Source organism: Rutilus rutilus (genome assembly GCF_951802725.1).
Source record: "Rutilus rutilus genome assembly, chromosome: 11".
In the NCBI taxonomy this organism is placed as follows: domain Eukaryota; kingdom Metazoa; phylum Chordata; class Actinopteri; order Cypriniformes; family Leuciscidae; genus Rutilus; species Rutilus rutilus.
This window is the reverse complement of record NC_140216.1, coordinates 4,210,403-4,232,075: the sequence shown is the minus strand read 5'-3', so window position 1 is coordinate 4,232,075 and position 21,673 is coordinate 4,210,403. Positions and strand designations below refer to the sequence as shown.

At 39.1% G+C, this 21,673-nt stretch overlaps 1 protein-coding gene across 9 annotated transcripts in view; it reads right to left on the bottom strand.

Moving 5' to 3' along the window:
* The window catches only part of trioa (trio Rho guanine nucleotide exchange factor a), a 119,063-nt gene that overhangs the window by 91,778 nt on the left and 5,612 nt on the right, over positions 1-21,673 (bottom strand). For all 9 annotated transcript variants that reach the window (XR_014629154.1, XR_014629155.1, XM_084423135.1 and 6 more), the window contains exon 2: positions 4,944-4,997. Coding sequence is in view for 7 of the 9 variants with exons in the window: in XM_084423135.1 (XP_084279261.1) it covers positions 4,944-4,997 (54 nt within the window). In the remaining 2 variants the exon portion in view is untranslated. The remainder of the gene's footprint in view (positions 1-4,943; positions 4,998-21,673) is intronic.

The window sequence follows — 21,673 nt, the reverse complement described above, 5'->3', positions numbered from 1 at the left end:
TAAAGAGAAAATTACCATATTTATTACAGAGACAACGACTGTAAACCACTTCCAGAATGAAAGCAAGGTCATGTGACAATGAAGCTGACATATTTGTCCTGACATATTTGCAGCAATGAAGCTGACATATTTGCACTGACATACTGCATACTGCTTCACATAACTTGGTGTTCAATTCCGAACATTGCCAAAGGCACAAACACAGGTGTTTTTTTAGGTGCTATTTGCATGTTTGAGCTGAGAAACTATTCACACATTATCCCCCAAAAGAGCGCTTTATTATGAATGCAACAAAAAATAGAAATAAGCTGCTCAAAAATGTCAGCAGGAAATAATGCAACAGATGGTGGGTGAATTATGCATCACTTCACATTATATATTAAAGCTGCAATATGTAATTGTTTTCGCCGCTAGGGGTCGCTAACCTCTTACAATAACAAAGGCGAATATTGATGACGCATAAGCATTAAGCGGAATTATGGATCTTGTCGTCAAGCTGATGGATCTAATAATGTTTACGGATGAGTGAATACATTGATGTTTTTAACATGACTGTGGTATGAAAGCAGGACGCGATTGCTAATGAGAGACAGATATCAGTGCCACACGCGAGTCCCGCGGATATAAAGGAATAAAGTTAATTCTACCGAACTAACTTACCCACAAGTGCTGAATAATACTCACACAAGGCAGTTTATTAGACGAATGAAACTTGTGAGGTAACGCAGCGCTGTTTCACTTGGTCTACACTATCACACTAAACTGCATTTGAGTGTGTTGAAGGTTATAATGTTATTCTGTGTGTTCGTTTGTTGGCTGTATGAGACTAGCAGTGAGCTAGATCAACATTAGAATAACATACTGATCATATTCTAACATTTCATCATGTTGAGCTTTATAACACTGATTAGTTTTATGTACATTTGCTCACCTGTCTAATAAAGTACATGCAACAATCTTGACAGAGACGCCAACACTCTTGTCAAGTCGAAGTTTGTCGTGGACGCTAGCTCTCGGCATCTCGAAAACGCCACGCTGATATTGATCCTCGTTTTAGTTCTCCTTTTGTCCCTAAGTCTGCTTGCCACGGTCCATAATGTTTGAACGAAACAACAACAGCGTGAGCGTGCCGCTAGACGTAACGCAGTTGTCCACGTCTGTCGCCATGGTTACTATGGCAGTACGAGCGGAAACCGAGGGTAACGCGGATATGACGCCATTGACTGGCGTTTTCAGAAGTGCTGGGTACAACGAAGCATTAATTTCTTTTCTCTCTTTCGCGCAGGTCATGTTTTGAAAGACGATGTCCTGTAGCTTACTAATGTAAATAAATAAAAATGTGATGATGTCCAACTCGTTTTATGAAGAAGAAAGCCTTAAGTTTTCAAAAAGCATTAGACATATGACCCACTATTCTGCTTCATAAGTACCATGTTGACAATCTGACATGACGTGGTTTAATGTACCTAAACAATGATTACCAAATTTCTCTCTCATATTGCTCCTCATAACCACTGAAAACTGTCAAAAAAATCTAACCCAAAGTCCAATTATTATGGACGTTAAGTTAAAAGTGGTGGGTACAAAATGACTCAAGACAAAAACTGTTGAGTACGCGTCTCCACCGTCCCGACTGAAATCGACGCCTATGGGCGACTCCCTCACACCTGCTCACACGTCCCGGTTCCTTGGTTAAAAATCGCAATTTTCTAACGATTTACAAATAGTTGGAAACATTTGGGATATTGTAAGTAATCAACTAAACAAAATACTGTATATAACACTGGCCTAGTGGTTTTTGGATATTTTACTGCAAAAATCTTACATAGTGCACCTTTAACGTTCACATCAAACTCTCAGCTGTGATGTCACAGTCCTACCAAAAGACATCATCTCATGAGGTCTAAAAAAATACCCTGTTTTTATGATATCAATCACTGGTTTCTTTAAAGCAACAGGTTCTTCAGTATTTTCCTTACATGTTTCATAAATGCTCTTCAAAATAAATGCAACTCTTCCAGTAACAAGCTACTTCTGTGTTGTAGCGTGACAAAAACCCTAAATTGCGGATTTGTCATATTGCATTGTTCACGCAGAGTTAGAGATGAGTGAACTGAGGCAGAGATAAAACATGCTCTCCTAAACTCTCCTTTATCTATTTCAACAAGTCAATTTAAAAAGAACCGGTTCAAAAACAATTCGCCACTTTATCTGAGCCCTTGTCATAGAGAAATATTTAGATAAACGCTGCGGTTCATCACCAAAAAAATAGGGTGTTTCTCATAGGCAGAGTGTGTGTAAGGCTAGACGTGGACTTGAGACTAGCGTGGACATTTCTCACTCAAACCACTGACTGCTGCTGCTTCTGATTGCTTTCTGATTTTATTTTTACTGGTCAATTTTGAGATTTTGGGATATTTGTCTTCAATAACATGTCTTCTTTCAGACTTGTTGTGAAAAAAAGTGCGAAATACACATTTAGGTCTTTATTTTATTACACTTTGTCTGTTTGCGTCTGTAGATTTCTCATAAATTCAACAAAAGTTTGCGTTCTTAATCAACATCGCTGCTCCGCGATCTCTGCCGGCACCCTGTCATCACATGCACCGTTAGGAAGCTCTCTCTCTCCTGTACAATGCTGTCGGATCCAAATATGGTAATTTCCTTTTTATCAGCAACCAATCGTGAAAGTAAAAGGGCCGAATGCACAATCTCATTGGCTGATGATAAATCTTTAAAGCCCGTTTTCTCAAAATGACTTTTCTCTCATACTCCAAGTCCGAAATCTCCACTTCAGTAGCACCGATATACACCAAACTTTCCAGTCTTGTACCTAGTTATATTATGAAGACATTTACAGAGGGATTTGTAAATATATCATTCCTAGCCTGATTTATATAACGTTTTATTCCAAAAAACATGGCGAAAATCATTTTTTTAAGGCTATTGACAGTATTTTCTGATTTACAGGATAACAAAAGTAGATATCCATAAATCCCTCTGTAATATTTTTTCCCATCTAATGTGAACACAATGAAAAAGTCATTTTTAACCTGGCTTTATCCAATACTCAGATTTCGTTTTTTTAAATATATGCAAATTAGTGCATATTTAATTAGATATTGCCTAATTTGCATATTTAAACATTAAATTACAGAAAACTTGTAATACATTTTTTTTCTCATCTTAATGTAGATAATCAACTGGGAAAGTTTCATGGTGATATCTGCCACAGTTAAAAATGTTACCCTACTCACCTGTAGTGTCTCGCCTTAAGAGGGAAAAACTCCCCATAACTGCTGGTCTAGGATCAGTTTTCTCTGTAATAAAAGCAGATTTGGTGTTTGGGCTCTTGAGAGTGTCAAAGGTTTATATTTACAACGTGTTTTGTAGCGTTTAGCAATGTAGCCAATCAAAAACATATCTGTTGATTTCTTGAACTCAATGGCCAATCAGATGCGTTTAAGGCCCTGATTACACCTGGTGTAAACGACCAACACTAATCTTAATACCAGGATCCACTTTTCTGGCATTTTTGACCAGTGCCGAGTTCTGCACGCTCACAAATCCTCTCGTTATAAGTTAACTTTATGACATTATGTAGGCTAAATAAGAGATTCACTGTACAGTCAGCTTCATTGATTATAGCTGAACTTTTTAGCGATTATAAAGGGATTATAATCACTAAAAAGTGATTATACTTTTGCGCTTTTTAGGCGATATATAATCAATTCAGAATTTAAATAAAACTTGTGTTTCACTGCATTCGGTGAGGCAATGGTTAGTCATTATTAAACCACGCGTACAGTATGCTTGCTTTTCTGTACAAATTATAGTGGTTTGAGAACGTAGATGCTTTAGTAACACAATTCATCACGAGCGTTTATGCTGGGATGTGCACATCTTGCCTTACCCCGGAGTCAGTTCACCCTCCGCCTATGATGTTTCTGGTTTTATTAGCTGAATTGAGTGTTAAAATAACATTTTAAAAGATTCAAGTTACTGGGATGAATCATTGTTTATGGTAATTATAGATCAGAAACACTGCTTTGATTGTAATAATACATTATTTCATCTGATAGTCACGCATTTAAAAAGATAAATAACATTCTATACATTCAACCAACTACTTCATCAAGAGTAACTTGACCAGAAGAGCTACTTCAAATTACGAGCAGCTCGCCAAGCTAGTGTTTCACTTCCCCAACGCTGGATACTATTACTTTTATAGTAGTATGGACTGGCTATTTGGAGAAGCATAGTTTAGGGTAGTAAAACCTCTCGTACAGCAAGCACAGGCCATAAAAGTGTTCATGACAGAACTGCTGGATGTCTCGCTCTGAAAACACTGGCAGATTCCTCCCTATTGCGCACATGTGGTTCATTTTAACCCCGCAAGTGTGAACTGTCAACATTTCTGTGGCTCTGGGAGCAGAGATTTCCTGACTCCCAAGTCACGTCAGAGATGTAAGGAATGTGTATCATACACAACACATGCTCCCGATCACGGCCGGAGAGCCGTTCTCAGGACAAAAGTTTATACAAATGGACAAAATGCTGATCAGAGTCAGGGTTCAAGTCGAGGATATAACAACTGTTCTCCGTCCTCACACCATTCCACTCATCGGTAGTCTGTGTATACGCGACGTCACACACACTTTATTTCTTCCTGTCTGTTTGATGTTTATCCAGCAGACATGATGTTTGCAGTGCTTCCTTTGCAGAAAGAGGCATCCAGTCAAAACATCAAACAGAAACCAGTAACCTCAAACATGACAATGTTGTACAGACAAAAAAAAAACATAATATGCCAAAACGTGTCGAACGGAAAAACACAGGTGAAAGTAAATGGCACGATGAGATGTTTCTTTAGGTTGTGAAACTTGAGGCCAATCAGATAAGAGAAAATACCATGTACATCAACCACTTTTGACGTTATGTACCTGTTTTCTGATTGGAGACGTCGCCTTTGGGCTCACATTTCGAAAGCGCACAATCTATGGAAGGAAAAAAACAGAAATAGATGAGTTAGTAAAATAGCAGCTTCACAGATCTCATAATTATAGCTCATAGTTAGGATTTATTTGTATGTGTGTATCATTGAAAAACATAAAATATATACAATTTCAAACAAGGTTTAGAAGTCCTTGCACCATCAGTGCTCTGGCCCTAATGAAAAGTACTTACAAAATGATTGCTTTACCCAATATTTGAGAGTGCTGTCGTGCATGCTCATTATGTGATCGTTAGCTTAGCAACATGCTAAAAACAAACTCTCACTTGATGTTCCACTTCCACGATAGATAAATGATACCTTAGAACAGCTTATTTGTACTTTGTTTTAATTTAAATATGATTTATATGCTGACATTGTCTTACTGAAAGATGTTCACTACTTTTAAGGGGATAAAAATAAAAATAAACATTCCCAGCCGCCACAACCACACATTAGAGAAGAAGAACATTTGACTGACTTCACTTCTGCTTTACTTGAAGATTTGACGCAGATTAAAACCACACAGCTCTGGAAACATGAAAAAGTCTCTTAGCATTCATGCTGACCTGCTCCAGTGACCCTAAAGCATGCTGATGTTGGCATGGAGGTTAAGCTTTGAGTCTGGGCAGCAGAGACACAGATGACCTCTATATCATCATGCAGAAATCGCACGACAGAAAGGGAATCACGGGAGCTTCTGATTAAAAAAGCAGCACATATAGCATGTAGTCACATGCTTACGGGCCAAATGCGGAGCATGTGAGGGCAGGAGTGTGTGCAGAAAGTCTCACGAGCGAAGTGTGTACTTCCCTTCATGCCAGGCTTAGTTTTCATAGCAGGACCAGCTTGAAAGTGACGTCATGCAGCTTGCAATCTGAAATGTTCTGCTGGTGTTTCGTTTTCTTCTGCGAGTTATTTTAAGTCGTGATGTGACGCAAGTAGTGACAGATCATTTCGTCCCTATTGTGATATACATCTGAGTACGGGATTATTGGGGGGGAATCATAGTGTGGGTGGAGACTCGGTTTTATCCATCGGTTGTAGGCAGATCCGAGCTTGAGGTCAAATTTATTGTAGCAGCATTTATTACTAGGGATGCACCGATATGAACATTTTGGCCGATACCGATAATTCTTTATATTTGAAAGCCGATAACCGATATATTGGCCGATAAATCTAAATCCAAGTTTATATAATTTTTGAGAGCTTAATTACAAAAAAAAGTCTCAAATCCATGTCCCAATTACACAATTATAATGATGTTCTCATTATAATTTTATGTAGCTGATATGAGAGACTTGCACTTTACTCGATTTTCCTTTTTTTGAAGTGATTCCAATCATATTTCAATCAATTCAAAATCATCATGCGCATCTGAAGAGTCTCAGCTGAAGGAAATAATACATTATTTATCGGCTTTAATATATCGGGCAATTTTTCTTATTGGGCCGATAACGATAACATTAAAAATTAGCATATATCGGCTGATACATCGTGCATCCCTATTTATTGTAAATAATTTATAAAGAAAGAAACCTGCATGGATAAATCGTTTACAATAAGATCATTAAGATGCTTTTATAAAAACAGATTCATTTCAACCTTAATGTAAAATATTAAAATTAGGGATGTCAAAAGTACTGGTGTCTTGCAAGATCTCAGATCCCAAAGGATTTTATTTGACTAAAAGAACTTTAAAAGAGCAAAAACCCTTGATACACACATTTATGATATATGTCAACTATGTAAATTGATAATTAAAGGGATAGTTCACTTTGAAATTAAATTTTGGTATGTTTTAACTTACAAAAGCTAACAAATCCCCATCGTAAGTACACATTGATGGCGTAAGACACGAAACGAGCGGTTTGTGTGAGAAAACGAACAGTTTTTATATAGTTTTTACCTCTTGTACACAGCCACGTCCAAGTGGCGGGCGCTCTTCAATGAAATGCGTCCAATGCGTTTGAAATACGCCGCATTTCAAATTCTATAATCAGAAGCTATAACTGGTCCTATTAAATGCTTTTTTAGTTAGTTCACGTCACAAGCTAACCGGTTCGCCGAAAGGATTTGCATACCACAAGTTGATTTGCCTACTAGCTTAACTACCACTGCTAAGAAATGATAACTAAATGCTATTTTGATTATCTAGAAGATGATATATAATTTTAACGTTATGCGTTTTGGAACAGTCATTACAAATGGCTGCTTTTGAACGGTCACATTTATCATGTAATTAATGAATGTAAACAGGTACATTTAAAGACTGGATGTGCCAAACACTAGATTTTAGTATTATTTATATAATATTATAGCATTAATATTTTGAATTAGCTTTCATTTTACATGTTTAGGTCACATAGGTCATTTTGTTATGTGCTTTTATTTTTTTAATCTTTTTTTTACACTTCTATACAGATATAAATTAATTTTTATTTCAGTTTTTGTCATTTTTGTACTTCAACTAAAAACTTTTCAATTAGTTGCTAAGGCAATATTTCTCATTTTCATTTTAAGTTTTTCATCAATATTATTTACTAACTTTTTTAGTTTTATTTTAGTTGACAGGTGTGTGCATTAGACCGCCATTTTATTTTACACAGATTTTTACATAAAAAATGTTTTATTCCTGGATAAAATGAAATACTTGATACAGCTGTTAGATACCTGAAAAATGCATTTTCTTCTTCAACGCCTCACCGAGAAAAGCTTAATCACACTGCAGTCAGGCCACGTCACGTGACAAGAACAACGTACCATAAAATAACACTGGCTGGCAATTACATGCAACGTTAGACAGAGGACACATGACTTTCCCAGTACATTTCTCAACAGGTATGCTAACAATGCTCTTCCTGGAAGAGTCTGTGTTTGTGTGAAGGTCTTCGGTGTAGGTGTGTGTGTTGGGCTGGCAGGTGGGGGAGGGAAACAGGAGACTTGCTGACAGAAAAGGGTCTCTCTTTAATCACACACTCGATCTGAGGCGCAATACGCCCCTCTCAGACACACACACACCAGAACATCTCATCTGCATCTCTCTGATGCCACAGACAGCGGCGCTGCGTGACAATGAGTTAAACTGGACAAAAATGTGATGATATATGAAGGCCGCAAACATATTATATATGTGTGCTTAGTCATGGTACCATATCATAGCAATGGTATTTTGATATATAGTGGTACTAATATAATATACCATGAAATTATTGAACAACATACTGGCATCTCAATGAAACACCATGGTATTGATAAACCAATTTTTGCTGCATCACTATATTCAGCGGCATAGAAAAAGAAATGATGTGAGATTACATATAATAGAGATAAAGATAATAGTTCGTAATATTAAAAAATGAATATAAACACAACATATAATTAAAATAATATTCAAACCATAAATAGTTCATAAATCAAACACTCAAAAACATACAGCCCAGCCAGTGTCTGATTCATGAACAAATTATTCTTATGAATCAGTTCTTTTACAGAATTAGTCAAAGACTTCATAGAAAGAGGACTGTCTATTACTGGTTTGAATCAGTCTAATGAATTACTCACTGAATATGAGCATCTGACTCACTCGCTGGATGTTTATATATGAGGGCCTTTAGTTAAAGACAGACATTTACAAACACATTTTAATAAAAAAAGAATAATAAAATAAAATAAAAATCGAACATGTAACAAAAATAGTGTATTGTTGTTTGACTAAAACACAATAAAAACAGGAATATTGTGAAATATTACATTTTAAAATAATTTCTACTATCTTAATATTTCTTAATTTAATTTATTTCAGTGAATTTTCAGCATCATTACTCTTCAGTGTCACATGATACTTCAGAAATCATTCTAATATGCTGATTTGGCACTCAATCATTATTTCTTATTACTACTATCCATGTTGAAAATGACATTTATTTGAAATAGAAATATTTTGTAACATTATAAATGTCTTTACTGTCACTTTTGATCAATTTAATGCATCCTTGAATAAAATTATGAATATTTCACACACACACACACAAAAAAAAAAAAATTAATTAATTAATTAAAACCACCACCAACAAACTTCTGAACGGTAGTGTAGGTGCAAAAACAGACTTCTGTAGAAAACACTGATCAACTTTCCAGTACTTTTGTTAGCAAAAGACGGTAGAACTCTTAAAATTTTCAACATATTCCATCTGCTGCATTTTCCCTCTGTAGGGTGGAACATCAAAGTGAGGTTGAATAGAGACCGGAGTCCAAATATAAACACATGGGACATAGTTGCAATGCCTGACACGGTTACTCACAACTGCAACACTTAATGTGTCCCGTGCTAACACAAGTACCCAGACCACACAACATAGCCTTCAGTAAATCAAAAACGCTCTTCGGCGGGACAGACGAGTCTGTTTACGCACAGCACGTCAAACGTGAAGCGGATTCGCTGAATGGGTGATTTATCACGAGGTGGCAAAAGTGAATCGTCAGTTTCATTAATTCACTCGCATTCGAAAACACAGAAACTTGCCAAAAAACACACTAACATCCATAGCCCTGCGCCCAAAACTAAACCGTTGAAGGCAACCGATTACAAGATCAAGTGTACTATTCCAGTCCAAATAAGGAAACATAAGCTAAGCGGACAGTGGAAAAGGCCTGGTTCAAATCCACTCCCGGGGAGAAAAATCATTTTTTTACGCTTTCGTTCCAAATCCCCAGCAAAGAACCGTTTACTTGCCGGAAGCAACCACAAACTATTCAGTAGCTCACAGAAAACAAAAGAGTTTCACACAACCGCAAAACATACGCCAGGAACAAAACAACACACACAACCGGGTTGTTGTGAGGTCACTTCTTTCCTTTTGGTGTGGACCAGGCAGGAAATGAGCTAGTGACGTAAAGAGACTCACACAATGCAAAAAACACACACATATATACACAAGGTCAGATGTGTGTTTGAGCATGTCTACCACTTTAGTCAGACCCAAAAGCCCCTCGACTCACAGCCAAACACGAACAAAAGCAGCGGGCCGCTGTGATTCAAGCCCACGTGTCGACGGCCCTGCCACTTTACCACACAAGCCCACTCATTGTGATCGGACCCTCCTCTTGTAGCGCAGCGGGCGGAGAGTCATCGATCAGACTCATCCGTGAATCATGTGCTTGAGGAAAAGGGTCCCTTCATCAGTGCATGCTTGCAAACTGCCTCATCCCTGAAATTAACAAAACAACAAACTACCCTGAGCGGTCCGGGAAGCAGTTCAGAGCCAATGCCAACACAAGAGAGAGAGCGTTCTGATCCCTATCACACACCAAAAGATGGATTTCCCCATGGTGCAATTAGATTAAGCTCAACCGCCAAATCTGAGGTGCTTTCATGTGTTGATGTCTGATATTCTGCTAGGCCTGAACTCTTTGCTGGTGTTCGTCTTCAGCCAGGGTTTCCCATACATTCATTAATTTGTGGCGGCCCGCCACATATCAACCCTGACCGCCACGGATTGATTCAGATTTTTTAACTATTTAATATGGGTCAAATTGTATTTTATTCGCGCTGCTTGCTCCCCCTCTCTCTCACAAACTGACAATGGAGGCACGACTAGCCCCTCCTTCTCTTACCGCACGATCTGAATCAAACCATGAGCATGTAGAGGGCGGATTGTTGCCGGTGCTTAATGCTTATTCCCCCAGCGAAGATTCCAGAATCAATCCGGAGTTGAATGGTTAGTATAATGAACACTGTTGCTCAACATAACTCTGAGAAGTTGTCTAGATGTTAAGCGCGGTCGCGTTTCATTACAGATTCGCGCAAAACTTTTGCGATTTTTTTTTTTTATAAATATCAATTAACGTTACAACTATTGCGAAATGACGGCGTTTCCATTAACCGATGTTATGCGACTAAAACGTCATTTGTTCCTCTCGCGATCAGTCATTCCAAAAATCATTGCAACGGACGTTGGTAGGCTCATATCACAGCCACCAGACTAGACATTATATTATTATTATCTCCAGGTTCAGGTTGGTGTGTGTTGGTTTTTGTCCACCTCAATCTCCAGGTGTGCGTGTGTGTGTGTCTGAGTCTGTGTGTGTCCACCTCCAGGTCCAGTTTGGTGTGTGTGTGTGAGCCTGTGTGTGTCTGAGTCTGTGTTTGGGTCTGAGTGAGTGTGAGTGTGTGTCTGTGTTTGAATCTGTGTGTGTGAGTCTTTTTGAATGTGTGAGTGTGTGTGAGCCTGTGTTTGAGTGTGTGAGCCTGTGTTTGAGTGTGTCAGTAAGTTTGTGTGTGTGTGTGTGTGTGTGTGTGTGTGTGTCCAGTTCCAGGTTTGTGTGTGAGCAAAATTTGCAACAAAAAGTCTGTGGAGCAGTCATAGCATAGAAATGTAGCAATGGCAAAGTCTTTAAGTTATCTGACACTAAGTGTTGGCAATGGGAATGTGTACTTGTCAATAAAAATATATGATATATATATATATATAAACATTATATATATATATATATATATATATATATATATATATATATATATATATATGATATATTTAACTTAATCACCCCCCCCCCCCCCCCCCCCGGTCCCCAAACACCACACCACCGCAAATAGAATCTAATTCTGTGGGAAACACTGTCAGCGGTTGCTTTATTCACGTTATTGTTACATTACATTACATACAAACGTGTCACTTTAAAGGAACACTCCACTTTTTTGGGAAATAGGCATTTTCCAAATCCCCTAGTTGAGTTTTACCGTTTTCGAATCCATTCAGCCGATCTCCGGGTCTGGCGGTAGCACTTTTAGCATAGCTTAGCATAGATCATTGAATCTGATTAGACCGTTAGCATCTCTCTCAAAAAAAAAATGACCAAAGAGTTTAAATATTTTTCCTATTAAAAACTTGACTCTTCTGTAGTTACATTGTGTACTAATATCTGCGTAATATCATTACGCCTGCTGCACCCATGGTACGGCAGCAAAGTTCCTTGATTATTACGCAGGAATGAGAGTATAGTTCCTAGCCATATCGGCCTAGAAAATCACAACTTTACATTTTCCGTCGGTCTTAGTACACGATGTAACGACAGAAGAGTCAAGTTTTAAATAGGAAAAATATCGAAAGTCTTTGGTCATTTTTTTTAAAGAGATGCTAACGGTCTAATCAGATTCAATGATCTATGCTAAGCTATGCTAAAAGTGCTAACGCCAGACTCGGAGATCGGCTGAATGGATTCGAAAAACGGTAAAACTCAACTGTTTAACTCTAGCGGAGTTGAAAATGAGCCTATTTCCAAAATAAGTGGAGTGTTCCTTTAACAGGGACTTCACCGCTGGCAAAATGGGCTTTCAATAAAACAACAACTGTTCAATGTGACAACAATAGTTCAAATCATAACTTCTACTCGGCAATAATTTACAAAAATGGATTCATCATTCAACGAAACAAGTTAATAAGCAAACAAGAAGGAACTTGAACTTTCTCTAGAGTTTAACTCAGAGTTACACAGAACATGCTTAATTTGGTTTTAAGTATGGTTCATTGAATAAACTGCTTCGGTTCACTCAGGTTAGTATAGCAAACAAAATCATACATGCAACAGCTGATGAAAGTGACATTTTATGAATGCATCTGCTGATGAGACATTACATGAAAAACATGTGAAATGTAACGGACCATCTAAAGGAAAACTTCAAGCTACCAAACTAAAAAAAGTTGACAAAAAAAAAAAACACTCAAATAAGACAAACAATCAACAATCTGTACAAATAAAACCGGTCGGCTCCCCTTGAATAAGCTGTTCGTCACAGGCCTAATTCTGGAGGTCTCTGAGACACCCTGAAGTCTGGAGAGATGCAGTAAATATTCCCTGCTGGGAGACAGACGGCATGACGCATGCTGACGCTCATCATCACGAGCACGTTTACATGCACGTTCTTACCCTGATTGTGCTTAATAAGTCAACAATGCATATGGTCGTGCTAATGCGTTAACCCGTTTTCCTTTATTGGAGTCAAGTCATAAACGTCTTAAAGGGATAGTTCACCCAAAAATGAAAAATCTGTCAGTAATTACTCACCCTCATGTTGTTCCAACCCCGTAAAGCCTGGAACACACCAAGCCGACGCCGACGAACTAGCGCTGATGAAAGCCGACTGTGTTGACGCCTCGCGCCGGGGTTAAAAGCTGCACTTGAACACACGAGAGAACTGCAGCCGACTGTCAGCTAGCATGCGCGTTCTGCGCCTGCGTGTAAATGAGACAACTGTCTATTTCTGCAGATATATTCGTCATTCAAAAAGGGAAACCGGCGCTGCTGGCTGCAGATACACAAACCGTAAACAAAGGATTGAGTGCTTACCGTTTTGAATATCAATCCTGCTAAACACTTTCTTTATACCACTCCGCTCGTGTTAATATTGAAATATTCGCCAAGGATGACGTAACATTAGAACAGCCCTCTATCTGTACCGTTTTGACTACTTTGCTCGCTCGTTCACTAAGCTGAACAGCCAATCAGAGTTCCTTCTTTCATGAATCTTTCACTTTTTTTGGAAAAAGGCTCATTTTCCAACTCCCCTAGAGTTAAACAATTGAGTTTAACCGTTTTCGAACAGATTTAACGTTTTGCTATTATTCTCGAGCACTGACTCGTTCACTAAGCTGAACAGCCAATCAGAGTTCCATCTTTCCCGAACGGCCAGACGCCGATTCAACATGTCGAGTGGGCCGACGGCGCGGAACACACTGAGAAAACTTAGTCGGCCGACGCACAAAAACTGGCCGACGGCCGACCGTCGACTTGGTGTGTTCCAGGGCAGGCTTTAGACTTTCGTTCATCTTCGGAACACAAATTAACATATTTTTGATGAAATCTGAGAGCTGTCTCACTCCTCCATAGGCTTCTATGTAATCGATATCTGCCATCCCAGAAAAGTTAGTAAAGACATTGTTAAAATAGTCCAAGTGACTCCAGTGGCTCATCCTTAAGTTTATCAAGTGACGAGAATACTTTTTGTGCGAAAAAACAAACAAAAATAACGACCTTATTCAACTATTCATTTTCTTTTCTTTATTCATTTCTCTAGGCTCACTATTGGCCAGCATCACACACATGACCAGCGTCGGCCAATAGTGAGCCTACGTTCTGACGTACAACCCAGAAGCGATGCGCTGTTGTTACACTACGTGAACTCACTCAGAGAAACACAGAAGAAAATGAATAGTGGAATAAAGTCGTTATTTTTGTTGTTTTTTTGCGCACAAAAAGTATTCTCGTCGCTTGATAAACTTAAGGTTGACTATTTTAAACATTGTCTTTACTAACTTTCTGAGCCGGCAAGTTTCAATTACAGAGAAGCCTATGAAGGAGTGGGACAGCTCTCAGATTTAATCAAAAATATCTTAATTTGTGTTCCGAAGGTGAACAAAAGTCTTACGGGGTTGGAACAACATGAGGATGAGTAATTACTGACAGAATCTTTATTTTTGGGTGAACTAACCCTTAAGCCTGTTTTATGCTTCTGCGTCGAACTGCCGCCGTAGCTACGTCGTAGGCTGTGTGTAGCGCGCGTACCCTACGGCGTACCCTGACGTGCACCTCTCCAAAAATGTAACAACGCGTCAATTCTACGCGGACACAAGCGCTGTGATTGGTCTGCCAGAACCCCTCCCTCGGTGTTTCACACGCTCCCTAGGTACGCGTCAACGTGGACAACGACACAGAAGTATAAATTAAAACCAACACGTTGCCTACGGCGTATAGGCTCCGGCGTAGGTCCGACGCAGAAGTATAATGAGGCCTTTAAGCATTAACTTGATCGACACAGCTTGATTGTTGCCCCTTACCCCAATTTCTCCCCGCATGTAAACGCATTAACCTGCATTCGGTCGGCTTATTGAAGTGCGCATGTGTGATATGTGACAGGAACGCGTCCTTACAGTGGATTTAAACTGGTTATTGGTTTTGCATGTAAACCGGGGCAATGGGTTATTTCAATAAGCTGATTTTTGTGAGCTATCTGCGTATTGGTGTGCAGTAAACGTGCTCATTGTGTTGTGCAAACTGCGTAAAGCTGCAGTGTGTCATTTCTGCACCACTTTTGGCAACAAACAAAACTGCAAAAATATTGATAACATAATTTGGAAACAGGTTTCCCCACCCATTTCTCACAGTTCAGCCAAACAGATATTCCCACCCCACACTCACACCCATTGGTAGAGGCAATGTTGCTGTGCGGATCTGTTCAAACAAACAGAGCTTTCATGTAATTAAAGTGTTTACACTTCTCAGGAAATCAAATGACTTACACGTATAGCCTAGGTGTCTCTGCAAAACTGAGAAATGTAACCTTGAGAAAGAATAGATAACACAGTTAAGCAACAATAAATTAATAATTAATTCTCAAGCATGAAACAGAAGTTGCGTTTGTCTTGTCTTCCCTATTGTCACGTAAAACTGAAAACAAGGGTGGGGAATTTATTGTGATTTGATTGTGGTTTGCTATTGGTCGATCTCATGTGTGTGACAGGTTGCCCCGCCCTCACGCCAGTAAACACATCATCAGAGAAGAGAAGAGATGATGCAAGAGGGAGGGGGAAGTTATTTTAATAAAAGATTATGAGGGCACATGAATAAAAATATGTATATGTGCACAGATAAATTATTTATAATAAATATTGCAACATTCCAATATTCCAATTGATTTCATGGTGACTAAGTAAAAAAGTTTTCTTACTTTCTTAAAATAATTATCTATGGTGTTTTAAAACGACAGTCCATATTTTATTACCATATGTGAATGTTTCTGTATAAAAATAGAATAATAAGTAGAGAAAGATTAAATCCAGAGGTGTGAATGAGAGAAAAGTAGATTAAAATAAGTTTGTAGAAAGATACAATGTATCAGTTACACCTGTGACCAGAAACATCATCTCAATAGCTGGACAACAACTAACAGCATCTACAAGTAAACCAGCATCTGCAAATCAGTAAAAGAACACAGAGAGGCATTATTCTAATAATACATATCCATATTACACAAGTGTGAGTTGATATAGTGAAGCTTGATTGTGTTACAGGAAAAAAAAAAAAGAAAAAAAGACAACAAATAACTGAGAAAGGCCAAGCTGTTTAAAGACTAAAACACGTAGGAATCAATCAAACAAAACCAGGACACAGACAGAGAGAGAGAGCAAGAAAGAAAGATCTCCCCATCCCCCTGCTCTCATTCCCTGATCTATTTTGACAGTCTCCATTACAGCCTTTCTCTCTCACTATTCTTCATCTTCTGTCTTATACCTGCTCCTTGACCTTAACAGCGATGAGGAAGGTGATGCTTCATGACATCTGAAAACCAAACCCCTACATAGATGAGCTTTAAATTCTAAAAGGATTGTTTTTCGGATGTCATGAAGCATCATCATCTTCCTCATCGCTGATCAAAAACCCAGATCAGAAATAATCAGGATTTACGATCTCTGCTACTGGGAATATTGGTGGGCGACTGGTCGATCATCCTGACTAGTTCTTACGGTGCGGCCATTGTTGTTTGGCGAATTCCTGCTGTTTCACAATGGGTTCGTAGCTTTGCACATCCCTACTTTAAACACGAGTATATCTGAACATAGGAAATCACACCGCATTTAATGGCATTAGACGTCATGCTCTCAAAGACAGGAACCCACCTCATGTTTAAATGATGAGCACATACTCAAGTCTATGGATTTTATGAAGGCCTTCCACATGATTCATTCATGCCTCCAATCAGGCACTCACAAACATCCCCCAAATGAGGGCTGAGCTTTGAGATCAAGTGTCTGCTGTGACATTAGAGCTCATAATAGCATTGTTTTAAAACAAGCCCCAGGAGAACAGCACTGGAAGAAGAGGAAAGACTCACCGGTATTATTATAATGCAGGTCCACAAATAGTCAGTCCTCTAGTCTAAACAATTGTTCCTTTTTTTAGATTACAAATTAATACCATGTTCAGCTGAACGGAGAAAGGTTTAACTTCATTAGTTTTCAGTTCATCTATAAATAACCCACAGCTTCTAATGTTGCCCATCATGATCATTTGCTCAGAAATGTCCTCACCTTGTAGCAACTTACACTTCTTAGGCCCTGTTTACACCTGGTATTAAGACGCGTTTTGATCGATCGGATCGCAAGTGGACGATGCTAAATACAGGTGTAAACGGGTCTAAAACGTTTTGAGCTTGTCCACTTCGGACCTCTTCAAGATGTAGTCGAAACACACATTCGACTGGATTGCTTTCGTAGTGTAAACGCTCTGGTCAAATGTGTTCAAACAGCCACAAAAGACCGTCTTCTCGTCCACACGAAGCCGGTGCGTTCCCGATCCGATATTTTTTTTTTCTCGTTCTAAAAAAAAATTCCGTAAACACGGCGTCGTCTCAAGAAATATCTGCGTACACACGAAACCACTGAAACCGACTGAAAGTAGATCTGACTGTGTAGTATATATGCCAGACCAGTATGGGGCGCTGTAATTCTGCCACAGAGATACACTATACACGGAGAAGAAGACTTTGAGCATGCGCATAACCTTGCACGCTGTATACGAACCAAGAAGAAGAAGAAAGATTATCGCTTTTTGCTCACCACAGTTGCAGAGAAGCAATAGATTTTGCTGTAATAAAGCTAGTAGCTTCTGCAGCACGAATACAATCATATAAGTCCGCCATTATTGTTGTTGCTGTTACTCGTGACACAGACGACACGTGATGTGATGACATCATCGTTTCACAAAATATACGGATTGGCTGTACACACGAAACCGCAAGGGTGTCGTTTTCAGATTTATCCACTTTGGGACCCGGTTTCAAAAAATAGCGGTTTCAGTCTCCTAAAACGCCGGATCCGTGTGGACGAAACGCCAATACGATAAAAAATGTATACGTATACAGCGAAACGCGTCTCCGTGTGGACGAGGTCTCCGTCTACTGACCTAATGCGTAAACATTATGGGAAGAGCTCTAGCCAGACGGGATTTAAAGCTTTTTGACTGGAGAACCAAGTTTGGTTTGAAGTACGAATAACGTACCAAGCACAATATTCTCACCATTCCTGATTTCTAACACTCAGTGTTCGGCTGGTCTTGCGGCTTTCAGAGCGGAAACGAAAGCTGATGCTCTCTGTGTGTTTCTCTGTCGTCTTCAGGCGTGTTCATATGTAAATTGTGTGAACTTATTTTGACAATTGTATCGAAAGATCTGGAAAAAAAACACATTTCCCCACAACCATAGACCCTCCCCTCGAAGAAATCAGGACAGAAGTGTTTGAAAGTGGACAAAAGAGACTCCAGGTGTAAACAGGAAAGTGTCTCCCTCGTCTACTTGTGATCCGATCGACCAAAACGCATCTTAATACCAGGTGTAAACAGGGCCTTAGAGCAATGCATCAACAAGTTTGCATGATTCACCACTTAGTGACTGAATCGGTCTATCGCTAGTATTATGTGGCGAATCATGTGTATGTATATATGCCTGGTCGATTAATCGATTAATGGGCCAGATATAGCTCCAGTTGGAAAAACTGATTTTTCAACCACATACTCAATGGGGTGTGGGTCATGCATGCAAACTTAGCAACCGGTATTGGGAATTCATAGGAATGCTAAAAGAATAGCTTTCTTCAGGTATTTCAAACTAGTGCTGCACGATTAATCGTATCGCAATCGCAATCGCGATGTCAAGCCTACGCGATTATATGACGCAAAATGCTGCGATTTTATATTAAAACAAATTAGCGCACTTACAAATGCAAATGCTTTTAAACCATTCATGCGCGATAAGACATAAAAGAACGAGCTGCCTGTGAATGTCCTCCTGACACACACACACACACACACAGATAGACGCGCGCCAGTATCAAGTTCTCTTTCGGGTAGAACGAACAACACACGCCAAAATGAACGCGCTGACTGTGACAGACAGAAAGACTCGCGCTAATATCGTGCTTGCGCACAAAACAGCATGACAGAATACAGTTCTCTTTCGAGCTTGAACGAACAATAACACACACAATTATGCCAAAATGTCTTTTTGTCGAGTGTCTTCATAACATAAGAGTAGTCTTATGATGAACACGAAGAGTTGTGATGACTCGTGAAAGAATGAGGCGCGTGTGAGATCCGCGTCTCTGACAGCGGCTGGTCTTAAAGGGACAGTGCACAGTAGCCACTAATTATATCTGTCGCCGAAGTTATTTATTATTTTTTTTTATTTTATTTTTTACCCCTGACATGTATGGTTATATGTACTCTGTATGTAAATTATGTTTTGTTCTTGTTAAAATGCAATAAAAAAAATCTGTTGCTAAAGTTAATCAAAGAACAAAGGGAACAGAGAAAAACACTCACTGCTCTTGACTAAAGAACTTTTTTCTTTAGGCTGATTATCACTAATCTGTGTGTGCATTTATTTTCCTTTAGAATCAAGCAAGTTGACTCATGAAACCATTTGTTTATTATATCGCATTTCGCAATCGTAATCGCAATATTGACCTCAATTATCGCAATATGACATTTTCCCCAAATCGTGCAGCCCTATTTCAAACCTCCTTGGAGAGAACACACCTTAAATGGCATACTGAGAGCAAGAGCGATGGATGGAGCACAATGTTCCCTGACCCCCATCTCTAAGGAGCTGTGAGGAGATAAATGGAGTACACAATCTTCTCAAATTAATTATCATGTCAGAGGGAAGAGCATCTCAACAAAACGAGAAGGAGAGAGGTGCAGATCGTTCCGTGATACGACACGCCAACCTAGCTGCAACGAGGGAATGTGTAGGCTGTATGGAGTAAAGAGCCCAGTAAACCTGAGCCCAGACACTGGGATGAATCCTCAGGGTCTTGACGCTGACTGACTGAGGAACTAGGACAACGTGACGAAAGCAAAAAAAAAAGCCCTTACAGAGGACCCAAAGTGATGCAGATGTGATGCAATCCCAAGTTCTCCGAGCACTGATGAACCACCAAATTCACAACAAACCTACAACCATTGACCCTGACTCTATGATGTTTCTCCATCAAATAAAAAGACTTTACAAATTAAGTTTGGACGGTTTTTAACACGGAAGCAGTGCCACATAAAACTCCACGTAATCACCTAAATTGCATCTAAAGTCAGAAAAATTGAGCAGGATATTTGGATTATGTCTATAGTTAAACATACTAAATGCAAATCCAAGATACTTCTGCATCTGTTCACTTTATCTGAAACTCTGGTGTGAATTTCCAGTTTCAACAGCTCTAATAAGTAATAATTAATGTTGGTAACACTTTAGTTTAGGATACAGCTCTCACTTTTAAATAGTTGCTTATTAGCATACATATTACTAGGATTTTGGATGTTTATTAGTACTTATAAAGCACAAATTAATGCCTTTTTCTGCATGACCATATTCTACATTCCTCAATCCTTCCCAATACCTAAACTTAACTACCTTACTAACTATTAAAAAGCAGTAATTAGGAGTTTATTGAGGCAAAAGTCATAGTTAATAGATGGTTAATAGTGAGAATTGGCCCCTAATCTGCATCTGCAAAGGGTCAATTACACATTTTTTTCTCTGTGTTTATGTCAACGTTCAAGACATGTCAACTGTCTGACTTCTTGACACTTGGGTACATTTCCCATAGCATTTCACTACATGTATAATTTTCTCTCGTCATCTACTGTTATATTTAGTGTTTCGACATAACCAGATTAAAAAAAAAAGCTTGTGCTTTATGATATTTTTTTTTTGCAATGATAAACTGCATTTGAAATAATTTACACAAAAATCATCAGGTACATCAGCGGGTTGATTCTTGCCGAAGAACATTGAGTGCCCACCACTGAAAAGTGGAGGGTGTGGTAAAGCAATCACCGTCTTAAGGTCAATTAATATTCAAGTCGCCATGGATAAAGAGAGGAAGAGTAAAGACAAATTTCAAAACAAGGAAAGGATATGGATCATTCTGAGGATGGATGGCATCGACTCAGGCCTCCAAGCGTTTAATGTCTAAGATGGTTCAGGCAATGCCCATACGTATTGTAATGAAAGAACTGGGCCGTGTGTCAGGGGGCTTTTTGAACAGAAATAGGATTCAGGTGTGCTTTTTCAGGGACCGGTTAATACACAAACATGTCTTCGCCACAGTTGTTTTCAAAAAGGGAAGTTGGACTTCTACACTATTGTATTCAAACAACAATGCTTTCCTTTTAGTACATGATTCCTGACGCTTACAGGGAATGAAACAGTCAGGGGCGTCGGACAGGGGGGTAATAGTGGAACAGATTAACAGGGGCCCTCGGCGAAGGGGGGGCCCACAAAGATATATTGATATATATATATTGTGCTGTTGTGAGGGGCCCGCCCCTTGGTTCTGTGACCGGGGCCCAACATTTGGTGTTACGCCCCTGGAAACAGTCAATGGCCAAACAGCTGTAATGAAAGCCATGGCATGATATAACTACTAATTACACTGCTCTGTGGAATACTTGATTCTGATTGGTCGATCGGTGTGTTATTCCCCGATAACAACCGGTAAAAAAAACTGATAACACAGGCTCATCCAGGTAAGTCAGCGCTATACGCTTGGAAAGTTTTTTCTTCGTTGAGGTTTTGCGTTTGGTGAGCTAATAAAATATTAAAACTCAAATCAAAATTTTGTGTACAAT